Here is a 27,235-nt window from a genome sequence, read left to right as displayed (position 1 = left end):
AAAAATTAAATCTTAAAAATAAATAAATAAATAAAAATTTGAAGGGTGGTCAGGAGTGGCGAGAAGTGTAAGCGTGGCGATCAAGAAGCCAGAGATCTTGTGGTGTTTGTCTGATTCTTCATCCAACGTGGAGGGAATAATTGGTGGAGGGAACGAAGATGAATAAAAATTTATGCAGCTTATAGGACAAACGCTTGAAGCAGAAGAACAGTGTGATTCACAGAACTGAATAAAGGTTGAATTGTCTGCTTCTTCTATCAGCTTTCTATGAAGCAAACCCATATCATACAAATCGATTTGATTGTTCAAACAAAGAAATCATCAAAATCGCAGAGAAAGAGAGAGAGAGAGAGAGAGAGAGAGGAAGATTTGAACACGCTACAGGGAGGGAGAAAAGAAATGAAGGTGGGGGAAGGCTGATGCAAGATACCACTTCTTTTAGCTAGTGGTGGGGGATGATGGTTGAATTTTTTGGCAAGGCCACCCCTGGGGTGGAGGGGTGGCCTTCGGGCCACCCTTTCCACCCACGGGGTGGCTAGCCACCCCGTGGGTGGCTTGGGGTGGCTCGAAGGCCACCCCAAACGCCACCCCCTGGCCACCCTTTAATTTTTTTTTTTTTTTTTTTAAGATTTAATTTTTTAAAATTAAATTAATAAAAAATTAATATTTTAATAAGATAAAACAGTGAGTTTTGAGTGGACTAATGGTAGTTAACAAAAATTGACGATAGAGAGTTTTTTTGTAGTTTCGAGTTATTCAGGGACTAAATTTTAAAAAAGAAATACCTAAAAAGCTTTTAAAAAAAGAAAGATTTTGTATATGATTTCCCTTTTTATAATAACATTAATACGTTTTAAGAACAAATGTCATTTTATTACACCAAATATGTATGAATTAGTTACCTTTATATTTCTTTTACTTCTTATACATCTGATGGTCAACTCCCATTTTCCACGGGCCATCCAAGGGTGCATAGTGCATTTCTACAAGTCAATCGGTAGAAACAGGCGCAATAGCTTTGCCCGACTCGTTCAAACAGAGGAGGTAAAGGTAATTGCGGGATGGGAGAGAGACCAAAGACCCAAACCATCACCAACAAGGAGCACAACAACAACAGAGGTATGATCTTTGGCCATTCCATTTATCTATCTGATTCAATATTTCAGTTTTAGGTCCGAAAAAATAATACCCAAGTGAGGGATTCGATGAAATTTCGTTGTATTTGGATCTAATTGGGTCGAATTTGAGCCAAATTTCGATGACCCTTTAATGGAAACTAGTTTTAATTAATGGGTTTGTTAGGAAATTGGTGACTGGAATAAAAAAAAAAAAAAGGTTTGGTGATTGAGATTTTAAGCTTGTATGATAGTTCCTGTGGAAAGTTTGAGTTATTTGACGTAGATGATTTGGGTGATTGGCAACTGTGCTATTGGCTGAAACCCATTATAGGGATTTGGAATTCTTTTATACCTGAATCTTTAAAAAATTCAAGATTGGGTTATAATATTTAATTGTTGTATACTATTGCATTGTCTTGCCCCTTTTTATTTCTCAGCAATGTGCCTAGGATTTTCAAGAGTTTTTGGTGTAGTTTGGAAACTTAAATAAGGTTTAAAACTAGTTGAATCCCGAGGACAGTGTTTACCATTTTCCTTGAATGAATCAGAGTAATCAAATTTTTTTTTTTTTTTTTTTTTTTAAAATTCTTTTTATTGAAATCTTTTATGATTCCAATTGCATGCATTTCTAATCATATGGTTGTAAATTTCTATTTCATTGTTTATCTTTTGTAAAGGAACCTATTAAATCGAAATGGTATTTAAATAGAAGTAGTCATTGAGAGAAATATTTTCTTAAAATTCCCACAGAGAGATTCAGGGTGTTTTGATTTACTCATAGAGTTGTAAAATTATGCACCACATGCACATACCTAGCCTGACAACATGTTGATTCCGCTAACTCAACTCCAACTATTTTTGTCTCATATAAACCCCAGCTATGTGTTTTATTGATGAAAATAGTGATTTATGCAATATAAGATTATTTTTTTCTTTGTTTTTGCAGGATACGAAGCTTTGAACTTCAATTGAGCTTCTGTATTGAACCTGGGAAGAACAGTTAAACATGATCAACTGCTTCTAATTTAACAATGAAGCGCTACGTCTGCATCAATGATGATGAATCATCGCATGATCTTTACTGTGACAACCGCATATCAAACAGAAAATATACTTTATTGAACTTCCTCCCAAAAAATTTATGGGAACAGTTCAGGTGATTCTTCGATTGACACTGTTGATTTCACGTTGATTCTCATCACGACTTCTATGGTAGTTTGCTGGAGGAAAATTGTGAACGTTCTCTACAAGTCATTAACTGAGTGCCAAAACTTTCTAGTGATTTGAGTGAGAGTCTACTCTATTAATTATCTTTCACACACGCTATCTCTCTCTAGATATCTTGGACATCCTTTTTAGCAATTAAGTTTTTGGTTATATTCTTTGTATGCGTGGAGATCATTTGTCATGTGATGGTTCATTTCTTGTGGTTGAGTATGACTGACTGTTCAAACATTTTCTTTGGAACATGAGCCAATCACATGTTCTTTTGCTTAGCACCTCTTCTGAATTTTCAAGATTTGTCAAGAATACAGTTTTTTATTTCACAAGTCAGGTATATCCTGGACAAAAACAAGTGCATATTTTTATGTTTGAATAGTTTTTTTTATCTAGTATGATTTTATGAAAAATTATTTCTTCCTCTTTTCTTTGGCTCCGTAATCTTATCAACTTGATTTCTTCTGTTTCCAGCCGGTTCATGAACCAATACTTTTTGTTGATTGCTTGCCTTCAGCTATGGCCACTAATCACGCCAGTGAATCCTGCCAGTACATGGGGTCCCCTTATCTTTATTTTTGCAGTCTCTGCAACAAAAGAGGCATGGGATGACTACAATAGATATCTATCAGACAAGAAGGCAAATGAGAAGGAAGTCTGGGTTGTTAGGCAGGGGATAAGAAAACTTGTATGGAAACTTTTCCTAAATTCTCTTTCTCCTTTTGTGGTTTGTTTTGTTGTTTACTTTTCAAATTAAAATAAGCGAGCAAAGTTAACTTGCATTTGTTGGCAATTGATCAAATGGGTTGGCTTGCCCAGCATCTATTGTTCTACTCTGTAGTTACTTGGAGATGCCCGCATTAGCAGTTAGTCAGTTACCATTACTAGTTGGTTCATTATAAGATTACATAATCTATTTTTTCATTGTACGTTGGAGTGGATGTTTTTCTCTGGATGATACCATCGCTGCCAATGGTTGGAGATAACTTGAAACATTAGGACTACCATTGAAGGGATTCTCTCTTTTTGATTGTACATAGATCTGTGCAAGTACCAGCGATGTTACATGCTTTTGCATATTGCTTTTTTGCGATAACTGAAGTACTTTATCTGTTTTGTGATAAATGATTAGATGGTATACAAAATGAGAGCGGTGTATTTTATTCCAAGGTGCATAATATTGTGTTTTGTTTACATGGAGGAGCCAACCAAGAGGAAAAAGGGTATGGTATGAGACAAAAGTAACAGAATATTATTAAAAGAGAGATGGCGTTGTCTGCAAGGACTTCCCAACACTCAAAACAACAATCAACTGAGGAAGCAATCTGAGAAACAACATCTCAGTTTTGGGAATTAATATTTACTATCTTCCACTGTAACATAACTGCAAACACCATTGACCAACTTTAAAAGATTGACGACCTCTCCTGTCCTCCATGTCTCAAAAATTTGAAAGATTTAACCAGGAATAAGTCCCCTGGTAGTTATGAGAAGCCAATCCACCTTTCTTGATTTTAGTGATAACATAAAGGATACGGAACCTGTTCTCTTTTGCCACACCCACAACCTTGCGTTCTCACAATTCCCACTCTGGAACTGTCTAGTCTCTGCAACTGGTATGTGTTTAAAATGTAGTCCTAAAGGCATTTTGACGTCATTGCTGTGCCAATAATCAGAAGCATTACTTGGAGAAAAATGAACTTTTATGCCTTATGCAATAATGCTTTGAGCAAAACTTCTAATACTGTTTCCTAGTAAAGTTGATTAATAGGTATTAGCTATCTTCTTCTCCAATATGAGTTAATAGGTGGTTAATAGATGTTGCTTGTGTAAACTAAATGGGTAGTCTGTTGATCATCTTATTCTCCGCTGTGAGGTCGCCAATGCCTTATGGAATGCCATCTTCTTCAGTCGTTTTGGGTTGTCTTGGGTTATGCCTCAGTGTGTGGAAGATTTGTTTGCTTGCTGGTGGATGGGGGGTTGCTCTCGGAGTGCTATTGTGTGGAAGATGGTTCCTTTTTGTCTTATGTGGAGCTTGTGGAGGGAACGAAATGATAGAAGTTTCGAAAATCAAGAGAGGACTCTGGAGGAGTTCAAGTCTTTTTTTTTTTTTCACTCTTTACTTGGACAGCTGCTTGTTTAGCTCCCCTAGTGATTAGCTTTTTTGAATTTTTTGTTCTTTTCTCTCATTCTACTTAGCTCTTGTATACTTTCTATGTATTAGGGTTGTGCCCCTCTGCTCTTTTTGATATATACAATATTACTTATAAAAAAGAAGGTATTAGCTATCAAAGTTTTGGCTGCTCATCCTTTATTTAGAAGCAAAACAAATTAATAATCAGCAAATGGTAGATGAGGTTGTTGACATGCTCCTAGTCTCTTGCAAAATGGAGGTGGGGGGGGGGGGGGGGGGGGGTTGAAGATGTATACTAATTTGGGGGGGGGGGGGGGGGGGGGGTGAAGATGTATACTAATTTAACACTATAAAGCATCTCTAGTTGCTTATAGATATATCACAAAACATTAAGCTACACTGGAGAGAGAAACAGGGGATAAACGTGAAGGTTCTCCGTGGAGCCATTTTAGTTGCGTGAGAAGTAAACCCCTCTACAGCTTCCTACAACATCATACATCATACTCTACACCATATTAACTAGAGTGAAGAGGAGCAGGGAATAGGGATAGATGACTATCTTGCCTCAATTCTCTAGAGCTACTGAGTGATTCCAGTGGGTTAGCAACAAACAATATGGAGCAATTGAAGAATAGGTAAGTTAGTTGATTTCACAAGTGACTATAAGGGATATGATTGCTTCATAACTCAGGTACTTGATTATCTTATGATATTTGTTAAGATTTTCACAATTAGGATTAAAATATGGTTGGTATTTCTAGTGATATGCATTTAGTAGAGTTTGTTCTCTAGGGTTGTGCACCACTTTGTCGGAGTTGGAAATGCCCTTTCCACTTTCTGCCTTGGCTGGAGTTGGAAGAGTTGGTAGAGTTGGTAGAGTTGGGAAAACCCCCAACGAAGCTTCCAACGGAGGTGATTTCGGGCAGAAGTGTGGGAGGTACTTCTTTATCTTAGATGAATCTCATTTTTGGAACCTACACAATGGTGGAGATGGTGTCGTCTGATGAGATTTGAGAGAGAAGCTGAGCAGGGGTTGTGGGGACATGAGGTAGGTTTTTGGCTGAATGAGATGAATATATATGCTCACCAAAGATCCCATTTTGTCTTAGCTGATTTCAAAAGTTATGGACAAAACAATGCCGTTTCAGTTATTATTATTTTTTTAATTAGATTTAATAATCAGGTTGGAATTAATTGGAATTTATTACCTATTCCCAACTTCCTATCTGACTTTTGTTGGATTTGAATTTGGACTTCCGACTTTTGGCCCAACTCTCGTCCGAAGCTGACCTGCCCAGGTTGGAGCCGGGTCAGAAGTCGGTGGTGGTGTTTTTTGCACACCCCCTCTCTCTCATGGGGCAAAACTAAAATGACCATTTGTAGATCATCATTGGTTCCTAACTAGAAGAATTAAATAGGCTTTGCAAATGGAAACTACAATCTGCATTATGCAGGTGAGAGTCCAATCATTTAGTTGTTCAACTGATTTTTGTCTAATTTTCCCAGAAAAAGAACTAATTTTTTTCTAATTTAATTATCTCTTGGATTAGACCTATGCTATTTCTTGTTTCTTAAAATTTTAAAATTTAACTGTATGATGTTCATCTCTCATTGGTGCATTTACTTGTAGGTCCAAGCACAGGACGTTCATGTGGGTAATATTGTATGGATCCGGGAGAATGATGAAGTACCATGTGATCTTGTTTTGATTGGTACTTCAGATCCACAGGGCGTTTGCTATATAGAGGTAAATCTGCTGCTCCATATATCATTCTGATTGAGAGTTTGCTTAGGTTGACGTCACGAGCACTAGAACTTTTTACTTTCACTTATTGATTTTGTTTTAGTCAATTGGGAAAGTTGTGCTATTAAGTGTTACCTGATTATAGAAAGTAAGCCAGAACAATGAAATTAGAATTGCACCATACCATATTATTACATCAATTGGAATTCTTGGATGTATGTCTTTCTTTCAGTTTGCTTGTGATGATGTTTTTTTGCTTCTTAATTGCTCTCTGGAAGAATTCTATAGTTTGAGAGTGAGACTCTTCTAATGCTGTTTGCTTTTGGATTAAGGCCCCATATAATGTGGATGTTAAGGACACTAGATTCTGATTACTTGGTTGATGGATGTTACGTGTCTAGAAGAAATAGCTTGTATCCTTTGCTCATCATGATGCATGTGATATTCAAATTACTTTTGTTGAGCATCATTGCTTTCTAATGCCATATAATTTGAAAATATAAAACAAACTCCAAAATACATCTAAAGGGGGGTGAATAGGTGTTTATCAAAAATAATGTGGAATTAAAATTAAGAAGCATGCAACAATCAATCACCAAAATATGTAAAACAGTAAATCACAGAGACAGATATTTTGGTGACAAAAAGAAAACCTTTTAGAAAACTCTTTAAAAGTAAAACCTTTCCAGGGCCGCCAAACTGAGGAAATCACTATAAGAAAATCCATATTACAGATTCAATCACACTTGCAACCCTTTGCAACTCCTAGGCTCTGTAAGATCAACAAGCTTCCCGTTTGTCTCCTAGCTCGACAATCTTTTTGAAGTGATTCTCCTTTATCGGATTTTCCGATAGACTTCTCATCGTTGATGAGCAAAACGGTTTCTCAAACGCAGCAGCACTCTAAGAGAAAATAGCTCTGAAGCTTTGAATATTGATAATCCTCTTTTAGCACAATATAGAATTTGCCTTCTCAGTTGCTTAGAAAAATCGTGCTCCATAGAGTCCTATAAATAGGCAACTGAGAATTAGGTTTCCTTGTTGAAGTAGAAAACCTTATTATGGAAAATCCGTGGCAGCGTTTAGACGGCTGACTGCCACCATTTGAACGAAACTAGGGTTTTATAGAAGTCCAAGCTGAAGTTGGAAAGCCCTAATGCGGCAATAGCATACTTTTGTTCGAATGCGGCTTCACCCATTCGAACGGACTTGCAAACGTGTAGTGAACGAAGTTCTCGGGTTTTACTATGTACTTCATCCGTTCGGACGGTCCAGCAAACGTACAACGAAAGGAGCTCTCGGGTTTCACTATGTGATGCAGTCGTTCGGACGCCAGTGAACGCTCTTGCAAACAAAGCTTCAACCGAGAAGAAATTACATTTTTGGATACCGAATTAGCCAACTTAAAAACTAACATAATCAACCACTAAAGTTTGAAAGTAGCGAACAACTAACCCTATTGCTGACAATTTGGATCTCACGGGGGGGGGGGGGGGGTGGGGGGGCTGCTCTTCAATGGAATGTTAGCTTTTCTCGGTTGATTCATGATTGGGAGTTGGAAGTGCTAGCCTCATTCTATACTTTGTATACTCTCATAAAATGAATAGGGAAGGAGAGGATAAAATGTGGTGGATTCCGTCCAGTAAAGGGAAGTTCGATGTTCGCTCCTACTATAATGCCTTGGCTAGTACCGAGGCTAGTTAGTTCCCTTAGAAGAGTATTTGGCGCACCAAGGCACCCTCGAGAGTGGCCTTCTTTACTTGGACGGTGGTGTTAGGGAAGATCCTCACAATCAATAATCTTCGGAAAAGGAGTCTCATTGTGATCAATAGATGTTGTTTGTGCAAATCAGATGGGGAAACGATTGATCATCTTCTTCTCCATTGTGAGGTTGCTCGCTTTTTATGGGATGCTATCTTTAGCCGATTTGGATTATCATGGGTCATGCCTCAAAAGGTGGTGGATTTGTTCGCTTGTTGGTGGTCGGGAGGGCGTTCATGAAGTGCCGTTGTGTGGAAAATGGCTCCCTTTGCATAGTATGGTGTTTATGGTTAGAAAGGAATGCGAGAAGCTTTGAGGATTCTGAGAGATCTTTGGAGGACCTCAAGGCGTTTTTCTTCTACACGCTTTTCACCTGGACAGCAGCTTGGCTTGCTCCTTTACTGATTAGCTATCTTGATTTTCTTGTTCTTTTTTTTTTTTTTTTCTCCTAATAGGCGTTTTCTCTTTTATACTCCCTGTGTACTTGGGTTGCGCCCCTCTGCGCTTTTGTTATATAAACTTTACTTATCAAAAAAAACTAACCCTAAGTGGTTGGCTCAAGTTGTAAGGGCCTTGGTTTTGGTGGTATCTCCATCGGGCCTAAGCTTCGAATCCCCTTGGGGTGTAAACAATTCCTTAGATCCAGCCCGCCAGTGACCCAATCCGTGTGGAGGGAACGCTTTGCATGGGTCCGAAGTTTATCTGATAGGGGTGGGTACACGAAATGACCCTGCCTTGGAGGGGTTCCTTATAAAAAAGAAAAGAAAGGAAAAGAAAGAAATAGAAAGTAGCAAACAACCACAATTACTTTTTCTTTAATATGAAAACAACCACAATGACATGGTGCTTTGTTGTGTGATCAATATGGATTTTAATGCTTCTTTGTGGCTTCTGTTTATCAGCAAAGGCGTGACGGACCTTATTTAGACTGTTGTTTCATTAAGATTGTCTAAGTCAAGTGTGACAGCAGTAATTGGCCCGAACCTGGATGTGAGCCCCAAATGTTGTGGAGCATGTTGGAACAGGATTAATGCTGCTATCTGTTCTTGCTATGCCGTCTAGCCTATAATTTGTATTTGTTAGGTTTTGTTGGTTAGATGGATAGTGCTAGAGAGTTGCAAAAATAGTAACTTTCAGTGATGTTACATTTCTTCTACATTTGGTTTGTATCATAGTTGCTCTTTTTTATCTGATTGAGAAACTCTATGGCTGGCTTGTAGATTAAACTGTGATTGACAAGGTCATAGCTAAATATATTCAAGGATGATTAGATTGCAACGTGGGTATTTTTGGGTTGAGCTAAGAATCATCTGATCTCAACCTGAATTAAGTTGCTGTCATCCAAGTTAAAATGAAGCTTAGGGCAGAATTATGCTTGTTCATTTTATTTTGTGGCCAGGCTCTTAGGGTTCCTCTGTTGTTGTTATTATTATTTTTATGTTCTCTTATACCTCATATCTTCCCTCAAATTTACAGTCCTGCAATATCTGAGAAAAGATAAATTGTTCATATTCCCATACCTTTGAATATAACTGAGTGGAGTCCCTATATGTTATGTTGTGAAGGATAGTATTGGCGTTTCTTTTTGATTGGGATGTCCTTTTGAACATTTTAAGTGTCTGACAAAGCAACATGTTTTGCAGACTGCTGCCCTAGATGGTGAAACTGATTTGAAGACGAGGGTTATACCCTCTGCTTGTGTAGGAATAGATTATGAACTATTGCACAAGATCAAGGCAAGTTTTTAGTTACTCATTAATGTTGGTAATTTACCTTCATATTGCAACCTTGGTGATTATATTGTTCTTGCTCTCACTCTCTCTCCTTGACAGGGTGTTATTGAGTGTCCTAGTGCAGATAAGGACATTAGGAGGTTTGATGGAAATGTTAGGTTGTTCCCCCCATTTCTTGATAATGATGTGTGCCCTTTAACAATAAAAAACACAATTCTCCAGTCATGTTACTTGCGGAATACAGAGTGGGCTTGTGGAGTAGCTGTATACACAGGTATGTTCTTATGTATAAGAAACTTCAAAGTCATAGCAAACAACATATTAGTTTGTTTCTTATGCGTGCTCCTTATTTTTTTATCCTTTTTTGAAAATTTGAAAAACTGGGGGGAAAAAAAAAACAGTAAAATGAAAGGTTAAAAATGGTTACTTAAGCAGCAAAATGCATTCACCTGATATTTCTTTGACAAAGATGGGAGCAAAATAAGCATGTAATATTAGAAGTTTGGTATAGCAGTGAGGCAGGCAGTTGGGTTACTTGGACCTATCGTAGCGGGACAAATTTAGTATTGACTTGTTCTAGTTTTGTTATGGCATCAGAGCTTTAAACTTGGCTGGGGTTTGGTGGTTTAGGCTTTTCATCCTTTTATTCTTGGTTGTATGTGACCATTTAGACTAATGATGCGGTAGGAGTCAAATTGCTCTGCCTGACTCTCTTTTAGGAAGGAGTTGGGATGTGTTTAATCAGATTCCAGTCAATTTTGTGTAGATTCTAAGGAGCTTTGGTAGGTATGCTGTATCAGATCAGACCTAATAGGGCATACTTCCTATGTCCGGATATTATTATTGCCTGGGTTTTGGACAAGAATGCACATGTATGATTTTCTGATAGGGTACTTACAGAAAAAGAATTTTGTATACAGGTTAGTTTTAAAAGAATAAATTGTGAAGGGATGCTGATTCCTTGCCCTTTTATTACTTTATGAGTTGTTATTAACATAAACAAATGGGCAAGATATTACCAAAGAAAAAGAACAAAGGGACTGGTGTTGCTGGTTGCTATTTTCTGTTTGACCTGTTGGATGCTTCAAAATATTCTGAAACAGAAAATTTGTATAAAATTCTAATGCTGTCTAATTTGGACTCTAGCTACTGTCAACATGACAAATACATTTTTTTTTTTATTGCACCTTTTCATTTTTCAAGCAAGTAATATACGTCTTGAATCAAAGTGACAATATCAATATCTGAAGAAGTTTAGGGTTGTTTAGCATTGGATGTATGCAACCTCTAGAGAAGTTAAAAATTGCTGTGGGTGGCTTGGAGCAATTTCTGAACCCCATGAGTTGCCATGATGTTGTTAAGAGCAGTTGCAGCAATTTCTGGATTTGTAACTTCTAGGTATTCTATTTTTTCAGGCAATGAAACCAAGCTGGGCATGAGTAGGGGGATACCCGAACCAAAGCTTACAGCTATGGATGCCATGATTGACAAGTTGACTGGAGCTATATTTGTTTTCCAGATTGTGGTTGTTATTGTTCTAGGCATAGCTGGTAATGTTTGGAAGGACACAGAAGCTAGGAAGGTATGTCACAAGTACTAACCTCTTGTTTCTTATGCAGTTAAATCTGTTTTATGTGCACTTGATGCCATTTTTAGATAAGAGTTTGCATGTATTTCAGGGATGTATGGTATTTGTCTTTCTTTTCCGCTCAGTATTTCAATTATCCATTATAACATCCTCATTGAACCTTCCTTTGTTGAAGACTTGTCCCTGATAGCAAGCATTTATATTGCTGCTTGTTGAATAGAGACTTGTTAGTATGTCCTTTAATAAGTTGTGCTACTGATTGTGATGTTGACTAATACCCTGAATTTGTCATTCTTTGGCTTCCGAAAGGACCTGTTCACTGCTTCTGTTGAAGTTAATCTTGCAATTTTGAGTACGATGATGGACCAAGAATACTGCATGAAATTGCTGGATTTATATGTAATGTTTGCTAGTGGCGTTGCCTTTGATTTTTCTTCTTCTTATTCAATGTGGAGCATGTCAATTGTACTGAATACCTCTCAATGTGAGGGTTTCTCATATTATATAGGAATTGTCTAGCTAATTACAGGCTGTATCTCAGCGATTACAGCAATCTAGGAGAACAAATAAGGCAACTAAAATCTACTAATTACAAGATACTATAGCTATAATACAAAAATATGCCTTAACTAGAGAGACTAATTATGGCTAAATATATATATTGTATTTGACTGACAGAGCATAATTTCTGCAAAATGTGGTGGGTTTAGGAATGAATACTTTAGCCGAAAAAGAAGTTTCATGCATACTGCATTAGTTTTGTAAAAGTGATGATCTATTGTGGTGAGCTCCAACATATTCCAGCACTTGGTTGAATTCTGTTGACTGATATCGTACATCTTTTTTCTTTAGTTGATTAACCTAAATAAATAGAAAGTATCTAAACCATTATTTAGATTGTTAAAAAGTGGGATCATTTAGAATATTCAAGTAAAACGATTTAAAATTTTATTTACCCACCCTGCCAAGCTAAATAAATATAAGTTAAAAAGAAAGTTCCCATAAAATAAAGATAATGTACTTTATAAGATATTTAAACTGATAAGTTTAAAAGAAATAAAATTGTGGAAATATTTTTGACGTGGCATATCCAAGTACATGTACCCATTTTGTATTCTTGTCCCCCCTTGTCCCAACTTTTAGATGAGTCAGGCACTTAAAACACATAATTCGATGCTCATACAGGAGTCCATGTGATAGGGAATCAAAGTGAACTGGTTTGTCCTGTGCATGTTGACGCAATCTTGAAAGATATAAGTACAGTGACTTTAATTTATTTATTTATTATCCTGGACATTCATTTATTATTTTCTTCTTGTTTTTATTAGTGGGGACTCTCCATCTTTGAAATACCTCTTTTGTTAATTCTTTTTTTTTTCTTCTCTCTCGATTTAGTTTCCTTTACTCCCATATGCGACTCTTGATTCATGGCATTATCTAGAAGCACTTTGTCCTTCTACTTGAAATCTGAAATTTTAGATGAGTTTGATTTTTAGTATTTTCATGGATTGAACTATTATCTTCAAACATATATCCACTTTCATGTTTTTTTTTTTTTTTTTTTTTTTGAAGCAATGGTATGTAGAATATCCGAAGGAAGGCCCATGGTTTGAACTGTTGGTTATCCCTCTTCGCTTTGAGCTTCTATGTTCTATCATGATTCCCATATCAATTAAGGTAAGATGTTGCATATCATGCTAACAATCTTAGATTGTCTACATTGTCATTATCATGGTTTGGCATGTTTGCTATTATTATATTGTAACCCGAAGCTAAATGATATTTGACAAATTCAGCAGTATGAGAGTAGTTCTTTGGAGTTTGGAGAGTATAAAGCTAGAGAGTGAGAGACAGGGAGAGGGGGGTGTTAAATCATCACTTTTCCTAAAAGCTTAAGTTGCTAGGAAGAGATAAATTTAATCATTTAATCAACACTTTAATAGATGGTGAGGAATATTTCAATTTTTGTTGTCTCAATGAAATATCACTCATGTTGAAGATCCTCTCAAAGCTATAATTTTTATATTGGATAGGCATATATTCTTGCTAGTGCTAGATAAATAAAGGGAGACCATGATACTAACTTGCAAATTGTCAAGTAGACGAATTTGCTTTGTATATGTTTGTTTAATGATTGATTTTCAGGATCATTATGAGGTTGAGTATAGATGTGAAGTACAATCATACCTAGTAATAGGAAAAACTGAAGTGTTTACTTCTGACAGGTATCTCTGGATCTTGTGAAGAGCTTATATGCAAAATTTATTGATTGGGATAACCAGATGATTGACCAAGAAAGTGGTACTCCAGCCCATGCAACAAAGTAAGTGTTATGAGGTAAAAGTTCCAATGAAGTTAACTGTATGAAAATGTAGTTATGTTGCATATATCTTTAACAGGTTTTTGTTATATGTGGCAGTACAGCAATAAGCGAGGACCTGGGACAAGTTGAGTACATTTTAACTGACAAAACTGGTACCCTAACTGAAAATAAAATGATCTTTAGAAGATGTTGCATCAATGGTGTTTTCTATGGGAATGAGAGTGGGGATGCGTTGAAAGGTTTGGTTTTTAACTTTGCAGTCATGGAGCTCTTCATTTTCTGTCACATGTACCTGTTGCATTGCAAACTGTCTTGTGATCAGTTCCATGTTTTCATACGCAGATGTGGAGCTGCTAGATGCTGTTTCCAGTGGCTCTCCAGATGTTATACGTTTTCTTACGGTTATGGCAATTTGTAATACAGTTATACCGATACGAAGGTGTGCATAGTTTCATTTTGTGGTTAAATTCTTGCAGGATCTTGAGATTTACCCCATATTCACATCATGAAAGTTTTCATTTTAGTGTGTTTTAGGGTTTTTTATTTTTTATTTTTTTATTTTTTTAAGTAAATCAATTCATTAAAAGCACAGAGGGGTGCAACCCTAAAACCTTAGTGTGTTTTAGATTTACATGCCATATTTCATAGTCTTGAAATCTTTCCTGTTTGGTTCTTCTGTTGCCCATAGCAAAAGTGGAGATATATTGTACAAGGCACAGTCTCAGGATGAGGATGCTCTTGTTCGTGCTGCTGCTCGGTTGCATATGATTTTTGTAAATAAGAATGCAAATATTCTTGGTAAAAGTCATTTGCTTTTGGCTGTCATAGAAAGAAGGTGCTCATAGTGGGGTTAATGATATGGTTTACATAACTATATTGCAGAGATCAAGTTCAATGCTTCAACAATTCAATATGAAGTCTTGGAGACTCTCGAGTTCACTTCTGATAGGAAAAGAATGTCTGTAGTTGTGAAAGATTGCCAGAATGGAAAGATCTTCCTTTTGACAAAAGGAGCAGATGAATCTATTCTGCCTCATGCATGTGCTGGTAACCCCTACCTATTGGTGCTTTTTATTTCTCTTCTACATGGACTGTAGGGAAACATTATAAGATGTGTAGTTAGGAAGTTCCTTCCAAACTTATGTTCCATATGAGAAACAGAATTTATTATGTATTTGGAGGAAGAGAAACATGAACGGTTTGCTATACTGAATCACCTCTATTTAGTTAGTAAAAGTTCATGTGTAATGACCTAGTAAAAGCACTAGCCACATTTGTGGTATCACTTGAAATGACTAGTTAAGTTATAATTGAAGCTCCTTAGAATCAATTATAAAACTTAGTCTTACCTAGTTACCAATGTGGGACTTAGCACTCATAAGCACCTTTATAATCCACTCACTCAATATGAGACTAACTTCGGAGAGTGTCTCATAACGTGTGTTCTAACATATGGAATAGAAAGCGTCAAAGCTTGAGTTCTCTCTCTCACTCACTCCTGAAGTTGATAAACTCTCTTACTTTAGAGAACAGAATAGCAAATACTATTTTATCTAAATAAATTGGGTCAGAAATCTTTGGTAAGCAGCAATGTTGCTGGTGTTTATTCTTTCTGAGAAAGGAAATGAATGACCGATTAAAATTCATACAGTGCTGTCTGTTTCAGTCTGTTCTAGGTTTTCTACAAGTTCAGAACTCTAAATTCTGTTGCTTGGGCTTTGCGGTTGCAGGCCCCTGCATGGGTGCTGTTGAAAGTGTTGTAATCTGCTGCATAATCTGATTGCTTTATGTTGCATTCTTGTTGGAGATGGACGGTAGTACATCAGAACAAATAATAGGGAACAAAACCCGAAATAAAGAGGCTTTATGATTCTCGTATGATTAATGGATTATCAACTATTAAGTGGTAGCCAAATACTTTTATTTTTTATTTTTTATTTTTTTTTGATTACGGGGAACCTCGACAAGGTAGGGCCCTTCGGACCTACCCTTGTAGAGTAAACCTCGGACCCGTCCACCGCACTCTCAGAAGTTTTCCTATACGGATCAGGGTAAATCGCTCACTTTTACACTAGGGGGTGTGGCCCCAAGGAGGAATTTGCACCTAACAAGTCTCGAACTTGGGATCTATGGGGTGATACTCCCTAAGACTACAAGCCTCAACCACTAGGCCAACCCCTTGGGGTTAAGTGGTAGCCAAATACTGATTTTTGAACTGTTAATGTAATCACTGGAACCCACCCCCCCCCCCCCCCCCCCCCCCCCCCCTTCGCACGTGTTTGTCTGCCAAAGGGAAGTTATTGAATTCACCCATGGGAGGGGAGGGATTTCAGAGGATAAGGCTTACCTCAGATTGTGTAGTCTACTTTTACCCTTTTGACCAAAACATACATTTCATGCATTTGCATGACTTATTCTTTTGCAATGGAATCAGTTATGCTGATTAGTACATATTTATTTGCTGATTAGTACATATGATTAATGGATTATCAACTATTAAGTGGTAGCCAAATACTGATTTTTGAACTGTTAATGTAATCACTGGAACCCCCTCTCCCCCTCCCTCCACATGTTTTTGTCTGCCAAAGGGAAGTTATTGAATTCACCCATGGGAGGGGAGGGATATCGGAGGATAAGGCTTACCTCAGATTGTGTAGTCTACTTTTACCATTTTGACCAAAACAAACATTTCATGCATTTGCATGACTTATTCTTTTGCAATGGAATCAGTTATGCTGATTAATACATATTTATTTGCTTCTATACTAATCTGGCTCCTTTATTGACTTGTTAAAAAAGAAAAAGAAAGTGGTGCCTTGTTAGGTCTCGCTAGGCATGAATATTGTGTGAAGATTCTAAAGGTGGATTCAGGATAGTAATTTATTGATTATTTAGCTGAGAATACCCTGCTATTTTTTCTAGTTCTAGAGAAAATATCAACTAATCAATATCACTTTGATGACCCTGAGTTTACTTCAGGACAGCAAACAAGGGCAGTTATCGAAGCTGTGGAACATTATGCTCAATTGGGGCTGCGTACACTATGTTTGGCTTGGCGTGAATTAAGGGAAGATGAGTATCGAGAATGGTCTTTGTTGTTTAAAGAGGCTAGTAGCACCTTAGTTGATAGGGAGGTAAAATGTACTTCTCAATGTACTAGTTTTTTTTGTGTGTATATATATATATATAATACACACACACACACATCTCTATATATGTATACATATATGTATGTATGGTGTATCACACACGTATTTGTCTGTGTGTGTGGATAGATAGATAGTTAGGTATATCCAATTATATCAACATGTGCGTCCCTCAATCTGCCAACTTTTGCAGTGGAGAATTGCTGATGTTTGCCAAAGGTTAGAACATGATTTGGAAATTCTTGGAGTCACTGCAATAGAAGACCGTCTACAGGTGAATCTCTGTAGTTGGACAGTTGAAGTCTAACTTTCAGAAGCAATGTTGATTTCCTAGTTTATCCTCTTCTAAATGCTGACATGCCATTTATAATTTAGGATGGTGTACCAGAAACAATAGAAACACTAAGAAAAGCAGGAATAAACTTTTGGATGCTGACTGGAGACAAGCAGAATACTGCCATACAGATTGCTCTCTCATGCAATTTTATTTCTCCAGGTAGTTACTATCTTGTGGTATTTCCCCTTTTTTCTTTTGAATTTTGAGACATACTGGTGAATGAGAGAAGCTGTGATACTAAACTATTAAGCATTGTTTGATTCTCTTGTACAAGGCTTGACCTGTTGACTTTAAGTATTGGGTATCTACACTTCTGTCCATCCATCTCCCTATTTGACACACAAATCGTGTCTGTTTTAACTTGTCCTAAGGGTACAGAAGCAAATTTTCCATTTTTGTGGAATTTTTTTAATATAATAATTAAGTTTATGAAAATTGAGAACTCAGCTTAAAACTTCAAAGGATTATGTGACATCTAGCTGAGTTTTTAATGCCCCCTCTTATTATTGTTTGAAATATTGCCCTGGAACAAAGTGCCCTTATGCTTAACATACTCTTTTAATTGGTGTTCTAGGCATGGAACTTTTAACGTTCTATTTTCCAGCACTTCCCTCTTATTTCTTTTTTGTAGTGTGTTTTCTCTTTTTTGGGTGGGGGTGGGAAGGTTCAGGGTGTGGACCAAGTAGAGTTTGTTTGTTTGTTTTTTTTTTTTTTTTTTTCTCTCTCTCATGCATGCATGTATGAACACGTGATCTAGTCGGTACTTTTGCTTCTAGTTTAACATGTACTACATTATGTGTTGTTGCTTTTGAAAGATTTGGATTGGAATGATTGAATCTTCTCATTAGATATAAATAATTATATAACATTATGAAGTACATACATAAAATCTTGTGTATTTTTTTTGTCTGTGATTTGACAGAGCCAAAAGGTCAGCTTCTGTCAATTGATGGAAAAACTAAAGATGAAGTTCGTACAAGTTTAGAGAGAGTACTACTTACAATGAGGATAACGGCGTCAGAACCTAAGGTATAGCTTATACACTTTGTCAGTCAAAAGTTCAAATTAAGTCATGGGCTCTTGGCTTTGATTTACATTTTGGAGCTATTTTATTGAAAATCTAAGTAATTTATTAGTGAATGAGTAATTGATGTTTCTGTATTCTAATAATTGATTGCTGTATGAATTGGATCTGGATCTAATAAACATGTGAATCATAACAATAGTGAATGGAATTGGGTACATAGAGGTTTGTGTGCAACATTCTGATGAGGGGGCAAAATTGTTTATACCAGCACTCAACATATATAAGATAATCCAGTGGGTGCTTGGAAACAACCTAGATGGTTTTGAGTTGGGACTCATGGTCATTGATTTCAGGTTGTGCTTTTGAGATAATATTTGTCACTTTATTGATGTTTTGAACCATCTACATCCTGAGCAGTCGGAGGAGCTGAAAGTATTCAGAGTTCATTGTACTATGATGATCATTTTTAAGATGGCTGAATTCATGTACAATGGAGCAGGAAAGCTCCAATGTTGAAGGGATTCCTTACATCTAAAACTCTTTTTTTTTTTTTTTTGTTTTTTCATAAGAAAAGATGGGGGGGTCTTACATAATCGGCTGGAAATTTTTTCTTACCATCTGTTGAAAAAAGCCTATTAAAACCATTGTCCATCCAATTATAAAATAAATGTATCATTTAAGGCAGCATTTGTAGGTTTGATGACTGAGTCTGGGTGCTTGGTAAGTGATAGGGTGATTAACGTACTGGATGTAATGTAAATTTTATAAACAAAGTTGTGGGTCCTAAAAGAGCAGTTCCACAATTGTACAAGTATCAATGACATTTTTTTTTTTCGCCTCTCATTTATCGGATGGAAGTTCTCAATGACTAGAAGCAAGTTGGTAAATGGTGGGGGATGTATGTTTTGATGTTGTGGAGGAAGGTTTTAATACTTTTGTGAAATTAGTAGCTGAATTTTCTTTTCTAGTAATCAAAACCCATAGAAGAGGCAGGCATCTGAAAATGCATTTTGAAAAAAAAAAAAAAAACATTTGCACAGAACCCATGACATGTTTCTTTTTTGTGGACAATGAATCTACACGGAAAATAAAATCTGGGATTTTCAAAGGAAAGATCACCATTCTTTAGAGTTTCCGTATACAGTGGTGTTTCCATTAAACCATTGCGTGTGCTTCATCAAACTCTGCTCCTGCTAATCCTACCTTTAGTGCAACAGTAATACATATTTCCTTAAGCAGCCCTCTCTTTCTACATTTGTTAGGCTGTATGGTTAGTTTTATTTTTCCCCTATAGTGGTTTTTTTTTTTTTTTTTTAAAGTTATTTTCCCAATGAAGACTTGTATATTATATATGTGGAGGGAGGTGGGGATAGACTCTCTTTTTATGTTATAGAAATCTAATTACTTTAGAATCATAAGAGGGACTATATCGAATATTACCCTGCTCTAAAACAGGCTTGCTTATATTGCATTTATGTTTGTGGAAGATATAATATATTGAAGTTGTAATTAATTTGAGTATGATTAGCAAGGTGGTGCTGGTTATCTTGGTCTGTTGCATTTTTTAAGGTAATTGAGCAGGAACAATTATTCTTGTATAAACTTTAAGCAAGCTGTGCTTTGTTTAATGTAATTTTTTTCTTCTAATGTGTCTTTGCTAGTGGCTCCAATTAGAAGTTATAATAATCAGTTGTTTCATTTTATGCCATTTTTTTAACAGGATGTGGCATTTGTTGTTGATGGTTGGGCTCTTGAAATTGCACTTACATATTATCGGAAAGCTTTTACCGAATTAGCAATATTGTCGAGGACTGCCATATGTTGTCGTGTGACGCCATCACAAAAAGCACAGGTAGGCCCATCAAACTTTTCTGTTTGCTCTCTTTTCATTTTCCTCCTACATATTTTGGCTTGTTAAGTTCAGTTTTTATCTGCATACAATTTGAGTACTCTGTATTTAAAGATTTCTTTATCTGTTTTTATTCTTTTTTCTTGCTCATATAGTTTATCTTTGTTTCTCCTCCCCACTATTGAGGTTCTCTGCTGTACTAATGTGAATATAAGATGGATTAAGCTTCAAATAGATGATGATTGTGAACTAAGGCAATCAAAGGGTTTAAGTTCCACATAAAGTCCTAAGACCAAGACTCTCCGGATCTTCTAACCTAAAAAACCAAACCCCAAGAAAAACAAATTCCACAGATTTTCCCAAGATATTTAAATCTAATTGTCAAGAGAAGGTATAGACCCTATGCTCTAATACCATGTCAATAGGTTTGCAGCAAGAAGTTTAGAGAGAAGAGGAGGCTGATTCTGTGTATTATTCAGCTTGTCCTTAACCTACTACAAACATCCTAATATATAGGATTAGGAAAATATCACAATGACCAAAATATCCCCAAACCCTAATGACTCAAACCCTAATAACTCTTCTAACACTAATAAATGACTGTTGAAAAACTGTTATGGATGGTGAATCGATCATGTCTAGTAATGATCAACATAACCTAAAGCATAGATGGAAAATGAAGTTTAGACCAATTGATTATATGGTGTATAACTTCCAGCTCTACTGTTTTGCTGCAAGAGTTTCTTTTGTGGTCACCACTAGAGATGTGGAGTCTGAATTGAAGAAAAAGTATGACAGATTAAAAAATAAAAATAAAATAGAACATGATTTTTCTTCTAGTTATGGATTGGCCATGAATGTATCATTTCAAGTTTTGATACTAATGCTTAGACGCTGCAGCTTGTTCTTGAATAATTGATTGCTGAAAATTTTGAAGTATACGGCTGCTATGAATTGCTTCACTTGCACTTCTTTGCTTGATTCTTGGATGTTCTAAATATCAGATGTTATGCTCTCTCTTTCAGTGTCTCTTTCTTATATGGTTTGCTTTTTCTTTTTTGCCTTTTTGTGTATTATTCCCATGTTAACAAACAAAACGAACTTGAAGATTTTTAAGACTCAGTTGACCAAGTGCTTTCAATCTCTTGATAGTGCATCCTCTATATCAGGTGTATTGCTAAGATCTTCTATATTTAAGTGGTCTTGAAAGGTTTTTGAATCATGCTTGTTACATGCTATGACTATTTTTATCGTGGAAAAGAGCCAATTTCAGGAGATTTTTGTACTACACAAACTGTAAAGGTAAATCGTTTCAGTCCGGTGATGTGGACATTTAATGTTTATGATATTAATTTGTGCAGCTTGTGGAGCTCTTAAGATCATGTGACTATAGAATATTAGCTATTGGGGATGGTGGGAACGATGTGAGGATGATACAGCAAGCTGATATTGGCGTTGGCATTAGTGGACGAGAAGGACTGCAGGCAGCGAGGGCAGCTGATTATAGTATTGGGAGTAAGTTAATGTATAGCAGTCCATGCGTGCTTGCTTGTGTTTTGAGTGCATATCTGTATGAGAAAGTTGTTTTAGATAGAATCTTGGAGGCATTTGCCTTTATTGAACTTCGATAAATTTGAGCTTTTCGTTTATAGCATTACCAATATTCTTTAACATACTCTTGAGGTGTTATATTTCTGTAAAAGGAATGTGGAACGCAAATTGTTAGTGGCTATTCTTATCGGTTTTGCATATGAACATCCTTGATGCTCCTTTAAAGTTTCGATGCTTTCTTTCTGAAAAATTAAATATTTTTGCAGATTTAAAATGAATTATCCGTAGCTCTATATTCTGATGCCTGTTTGATTTTGAAACACTCCACAAATTTGAGCTAAAACCTGGAAGCATAAGAGAAACTATTCAAGTTTGTATAGAGTAAAAAATTTAAGAAAGACATCATCAGATTATATTATGAACTTGGTATTCATAATCGCAAAAAATGATTCCACCCCTGCCATCCCTCCCTCGCCCTAGAACTATATTTTGATTGAGTTGAACTGTATCAACTGTACTTTTAATGGTTAGATTATGACAGGCAGTGATAACAATCACTGTTCCAATGGTTATTACATAACTAAAGCTACTTAGAATTAGTTAGCAAGAGGTAAACAATTAATAGTTGCTCAACAATTAATAACAATCACCGTCTGTTGAGCATATTTCATGCTTGTGGTGTACTACTGGAAATGAAGTTCATTTCGGAATTTCCTGTCAAAACCTGAAGATTTTGTGAATAGGAGATCTAGTGAGCCTCAATATTTCGTAAACCAAAAAGTGCAATGTCTTTTGCATGATTTAATTTTGTATCACTGATATTTTAGCTCCTTCAAATGCAACCGTTCTTTCTTGGAAGTAAACCTTGCAAGCATTCCTTCTATTTTGGGAATTTGTACTCATTTCAATGAACCTTAATCCCAACTATTTGGGGTTGGCTACATGGAACCTTTAATGCTACTTGACCATATTTTGGGCCATGTCTCTGGTTGTCTCTCAAAAAATTATATAGTTTTTGGGATTCTATGATGGATAAATTTAGAACTTCACTTAGAAAATGTTGTTAATATGAGGATTTATAAATTTTTTGACAGCATCGGATCATTTGCTTTCATCTTATTTCATTCATTCCGTATCAAATTGAATGATCTCCTTTTTGATTAAGGTTCTTCAATTTTTGTTTCTTGCTTCTTTGAACTAATTATGTCATGCACATTAGACGGTTGATGTTAGATTTCTTTTTAAATAACGTATATATATTATTTCTTCATTTAATTTTCTGTCCTAAATGGAGTTTAGTTACAAATATTGAGATTTAAGACTGCTTTTTGTTTCCAGAGTTCAGGTTTCTGAAAAGGCTGATACTGGTCCATGGGCGGTACTCATACAACCGTACAGCATTTCTGTCCCAGTATTCCTTTTATAAATCCCTACTAATATGTTTCATCCAAATATTGTAAGTTTACGTATATAGTGTCCCTTTGTTTTCATGCTTTTCTCTATTCGGTTCATGATAATTTTGCATGCTACAATATTATTAGTGCATTGGACTTTTTTCCTTCTTTGTTTTTTTTTTTTTTTAAACTGATGAACTGACATTAGAAAATTTTCAGTTTCTCTTTTATTTCAGGTGTCTCTGGAACTAGCCTTTTCAACTCTGTGAGCCTAATGGCTTATAATGTTTTCTACACTAGTATTCCTGTTCTAGTCAGTGTCCTTGACAAAGATCTTAGTGAAGAAACTGTCATGCAGCACCCACAAATTTTATTTTACTGCCAAGCGGGGAGGTTTGATTTTATGGATTTATCCACCTTGTTTGTTAATATTTCATATACTTGATTCTGTTTTATTTGTTGGAATGTGAGCTTGGCGAGTTGCTGTATTAGGAAATTATGCTTCCTGTTGCAATGTTCTTTGAACTGACACAGTATCATTTTCTAAACAGGCTGCTAAATCCTAGCACATTCGCTGGATGGTTTGGGAGATCTCTCTTTCATGTGAGTTCTGTTTGCTGGCTTAGTTTTCTTCTGTAACTATTATTGTTGTACACATGGCTTGTTAGCTTAGTTTGACCATATTTTCTTCCACTTTTGGTGTTCTCTTTTTAATTTCATGTGTACTAGTCATTCCCCCTATTTTCTTTGTGCAATTTGATAGATGTTTCAATAAGAAAATTGAATTCTTTCTTTCTCGTTTTTCTGGTACTACTCTTGTACGCCTCCTGCATACAAAGGGTTTACATCCCCTCTTGACATTATTTTTTATTATGTTTAATTGCTCATTGAAAAAGAAAAAAAAGGTTTATCTGAGATCATTTTATGTTTGTAAGAGTTTTTTCCGAGCAATGCTACATACTACATCCTCATCCCACGTCTATCCCACTTGGCTGATGTGGTAGTGGCGTAGTGCCCATCAGCCCTTACTTAAAAAAAAAAAAAAAATTCCAAGGGCTTATGGGCACCGCCAAATTAGTCTTGTGGGATGGGGTGCAGTATTTAGCATTTCTCTTTTTTCCCCTCTCCAATTGGTGTAGAAGCAACTCAAGTTTCTACCCTTACGAGTTGATTGTTTCTTTTCTTTTTGTTTTTTGTTATTTTTTTCTGAGCTCCTTATGAGTTGATTTACTTGTGAAAATTTTATCCCTGTTCTACCTATTGATGCTGGCTGTGATCTGCAGGCAATTGTTGTATTTGTAATCAGCATACATGCTTATGCCTATGAAAAAAGTGAAATGGAAGAGGTTTCCATGGTGGCACTCTCTGGATGTATTTGGTTGCAGGCCTTTGTTGTGACATTGGAGACCAAGTAAGCTTCAATCCCAATACGTACCCATGGTTGCGAATGCCTGTGTCACAGTAGTCCTCAGCTAAATATGGCTAGTAATCTTTATTTAGATGCTTTTGATCTCAATAGAAAATTAAGGCTCCATTTATTTCGATATAAAACATTTTCTGGAAATCACTTTTGGTGCAACCGAAAATCGCTAGTCAACAGAAAATGTTGTTATGGTCAACGGAAAATTTTTGATAAGTTGTTCCATGGAAAATTACATCCAAAAATGGAAAAACGACTTAACACTTCAAGAATTAGTGCACCATCCCTCTCTTACTCTTTCTTTTCTCACACCCCTCCCTCTTCTCTCTCAGATTTTTCTTTCTTCTCTTCTTCTGATCTTTCTCTCCCCCTTTTCAAGTTCCATCTGCTTTCATCTCTTTCACACTAAATTCATACCAACACCATGTTGATGTATTGGAATATTTTAATAATATTGTTATCATTATTATTAGAGGGCAATTATGGAATTGTATTTTTCCTCTCTTTCTGACAAACTCTCTCTTATTCTTATCTCTACTTCTCTTCCATATTTTTGAACTTGTTATTAGAGCAAAAATCTTGAGATAGAACCCTGACTATCCTATAGTTTACTCTCTATTTCAATTAAAATACCTCTTCTTGTTGTTTGGTCCTAGATGTGAGAGGTAGTGTTAGAATATTAATTAAATGATTAAATTCACTATATTCTATCAACATAAGCTTTTGAAGTAAGTGGCGGTTTAACACCACCTCTCTTTATTCCTCACTTTCCAATCAGATTTCCTGCTGCTGTAGGCACCATGACCATTTCCTGTCAATCACCAACCTCACTGTCAATAAATCTCATCGGAAAAGCAGCCTAACTCAACTGGTTTTAACCGAGTAGAGTTAGATACGAGTCACACAAGCTTTTTCTCATCGCTTTGAGACTTTCCTAGGCTGCTGGATTGGCCCTCTCTAGCCTCAAAAGCTGATGTTGCCTGGCTCTTTTCAAGTCATAAATTGCTGGAATCTGATGAACCTTCCAAAATTTGCCTGTTTTTCAAACCTGATCTCCGGGACCAGCTTCTCTGCGCCACCTCCGCTTCCCTCCTTTCTTCCATTGTTCCCCTCTGCCGCCAGCTGCTCAGTCTTAATGTTTTTCGTATTTTTCAGTATTTACAAAAGAGGTTTTTTTAGTGCAAGAGCAACCACTAGAAAAATTATCAGTTGGTTTTCTATGTTCCAACCAAACAAGGGAAAATAGATTTCTATTGTCTGCAAATATTTTATATGGAAAAGTTTTTCAGAGAGCAAGCTACATCAAAATGAATGCTGCCAAAAAAGAGGGCTGTGATGGTGTTTCCTCAATCATCACGAATGGAAGACCAGCATTCCTGTAGTTAATTTCTTCCTGTGTAAATCACTTTACATAAGCTTGTAACATATCCACTCATTCATATGGAAACGATTAGTATTGCTCATGATTTGATGGCCCAAAAGCTTTCTTTAGAACTTTTTAGAGGTTAAAAATTATTGGAGTTGCTCTTAACTGCTTGAACTTCCGTTTGACACATGCAGCTCCATTACAATACTTCAATATATTGCCATATGGGGTAATTTGGTTGCCTTCTATGTCATCAACTGGATATTCAGTGCCCTTCCATCTTCAGGGATGTATACAATTATGTTTAGGTTGTGCAGACAACCATCTTATTGGACAACTGTGTTTGTAAGTTTCCCTTTTCTGGCTTATGTCCTCACTAACCTAAGAGGCAATCATTTCATTAGTGCAAAGTATATATTGATGACACTTCAAATTCCATTGCAGCTCATAGTTGGCGCTGGGATGGGTCCAATTCTAGCTCTCAAGTACTTCCGATATACATACAGGCCAAGTAAAATCAATATACTTCAGCAGGCGGAACGCATGGGCGGGCCGATTTTGTCCATCGGGAGCATCGAACCACAGGCAAGGTCTTTAGAGAAGGATGTTTCTCCTTTGTCTATAACCCAACCCAAGAACAGGAATCCAGTTTTTGAACCTCTACTATCAGATTCTCCAAATACTAGAAGGTCTTTTGGATCAGGAACACCATTTGATTTCTTTCAATCACAATCCAGATTGTCTTTGAGCTACACAAGAAATTGTAAAAACAATTGAATTGTACAAGTCATTCAGCAGCTCAGAACAAATTAATGGTTTCTAGGTGCCACAGATGAACTGTATTATCATTTTTTGCTGGAAACCAGCATTATATGTAGCTAGAAATCTTGTTCGTGCTACTTACAAAAATCAATGGTATATACAATGCTAATTTTTTGTCTGGCATGAGTTATTTGGATCCTGTTTTTGCTTTGTACCCCTTCATGAGAGTACCAAAAAAGCATAATTAATCATGCCAAGTATCTTTTTGCTAGTTGCAATTTGACTGCTTGAGCAGTTTTTGTTTTTATTCCAACTTGCTAGATTTCTGGTATATAAACTTACTGGGATTAATTACCTTTGAAGGATTTTGACTGGACATGGCTACAAGTTAACAAAATCAAGTCAACGTTAAATCCCACACGGATCAGGGTCCCTGCAATTACCCCAAATTGCAGGGATTGCAATTTGAGAAATTTAAGCTGTTTATTCAAAATGAACTGTTTAAATTGATCCACGTCATCTTTTAAAAAAATATAATCAAAATAAGAAAAATAAGTAAAAGGGTATCTGGACTGCCCCTTAGGGAGTCAACCGACCACCTCAAGGGGCAGTCCAGCCATTTAATGGTGCTTTTGATATTTTATTTTCTTTTATTGATGACATGGCTCAATCAAGGCCGTTCATTTTGGATTTCTCTAATTGCATGCCGGTATAATTTTGGGAAATTGGTAGGGATTTTGGTGTGTTCCACTAATCTCTAATTG

The 27,235-nt window shown here is 36.3% G+C and overlaps 1 protein-coding gene across 3 annotated transcripts; it reads left to right on the top strand.

Moving 5' to 3' along the window:
* Positions 1–931: 931 nt before the first annotated feature.
* Positions 932–26,649, top strand: ALA2 (aminophospholipid ATPase 2). 3 transcript variants are annotated; one of them, XM_059593623.2, is made up of 25 exons: positions 932–1,119; positions 2,065–2,274; positions 2,811–3,024; positions 6,101–6,217; positions 9,619–9,711; positions 9,808–9,982; positions 11,124–11,290; positions 12,869–12,973; positions 13,522–13,619; positions 13,716–13,858; positions 13,962–14,058; positions 14,308–14,417; positions 14,502–14,666; positions 16,599–16,753; positions 16,959–17,039; positions 17,141–17,261; positions 18,025–18,131; positions 19,850–19,981; positions 21,340–21,493; positions 22,868–22,985; positions 23,143–23,316; positions 23,475–23,526; positions 24,207–24,334; positions 25,904–26,054; positions 26,154–26,649. In XM_059593623.2, exons 2-25 carry the CDS (start codon positions 2,150–2,152, stop codon positions 26,484–26,486), a joined length of 3,315 nt encoding a protein of 1,104 aa, XP_059449606.2. In that variant the 5' UTR covers positions 932–1,119; positions 2,065–2,149; the 3' UTR covers positions 26,487–26,649. The 3 variants fall into 3 exon arrangements, with proteins under 3 accessions (XP_059449606.2, XP_088372535.1, XP_088372534.1); XM_088516409.1 differs by lacking the exon at positions 932–1,119 and having other exon boundaries at positions 2,174–2,274; positions 2,854–3,024; XM_088516408.1 differs by lacking the exons at positions 932–1,119; positions 2,065–2,274 and adding an exon at positions 2,315–2,405.
* The last annotated feature ends 586 nt before the right edge of the window (positions 26,650–27,235 follow it).

Source organism: Corylus avellana, chromosome 5 (assembly GCF_965113065.1).
Source record: "Corylus avellana chromosome 5, dhCorAvel1.hap1.2, whole genome shotgun sequence".
In the NCBI taxonomy this organism is placed as follows: domain Eukaryota; kingdom Viridiplantae; phylum Streptophyta; class Magnoliopsida; order Fagales; family Betulaceae; genus Corylus; species Corylus avellana.
This window is presented reverse-complemented; position numbering and strand designations above follow the sequence as displayed.

Coding starts and splice junctions, on each gene's coding strand:
- ALA2 (XM_059593623.2), top strand. CDS start 2,150: ATGAAGCGCTACGTCTGCATCAATGATGATGAATCATCGCATGATCTT. Junction 18,132..19,849: donor TAACGGCGTCAGAACCTAAG/GTATAGCTTATA, acceptor TTTTTTTAACAG/GATGTGGCATTTGTTGTTGA. Junction 21,494..22,867: donor AGCTGATTATAGTATTGGGA/GTAAGTTAATGT, acceptor TTTTGTTTCCAG/AGTTCAGGTTTCTGAAAAGG.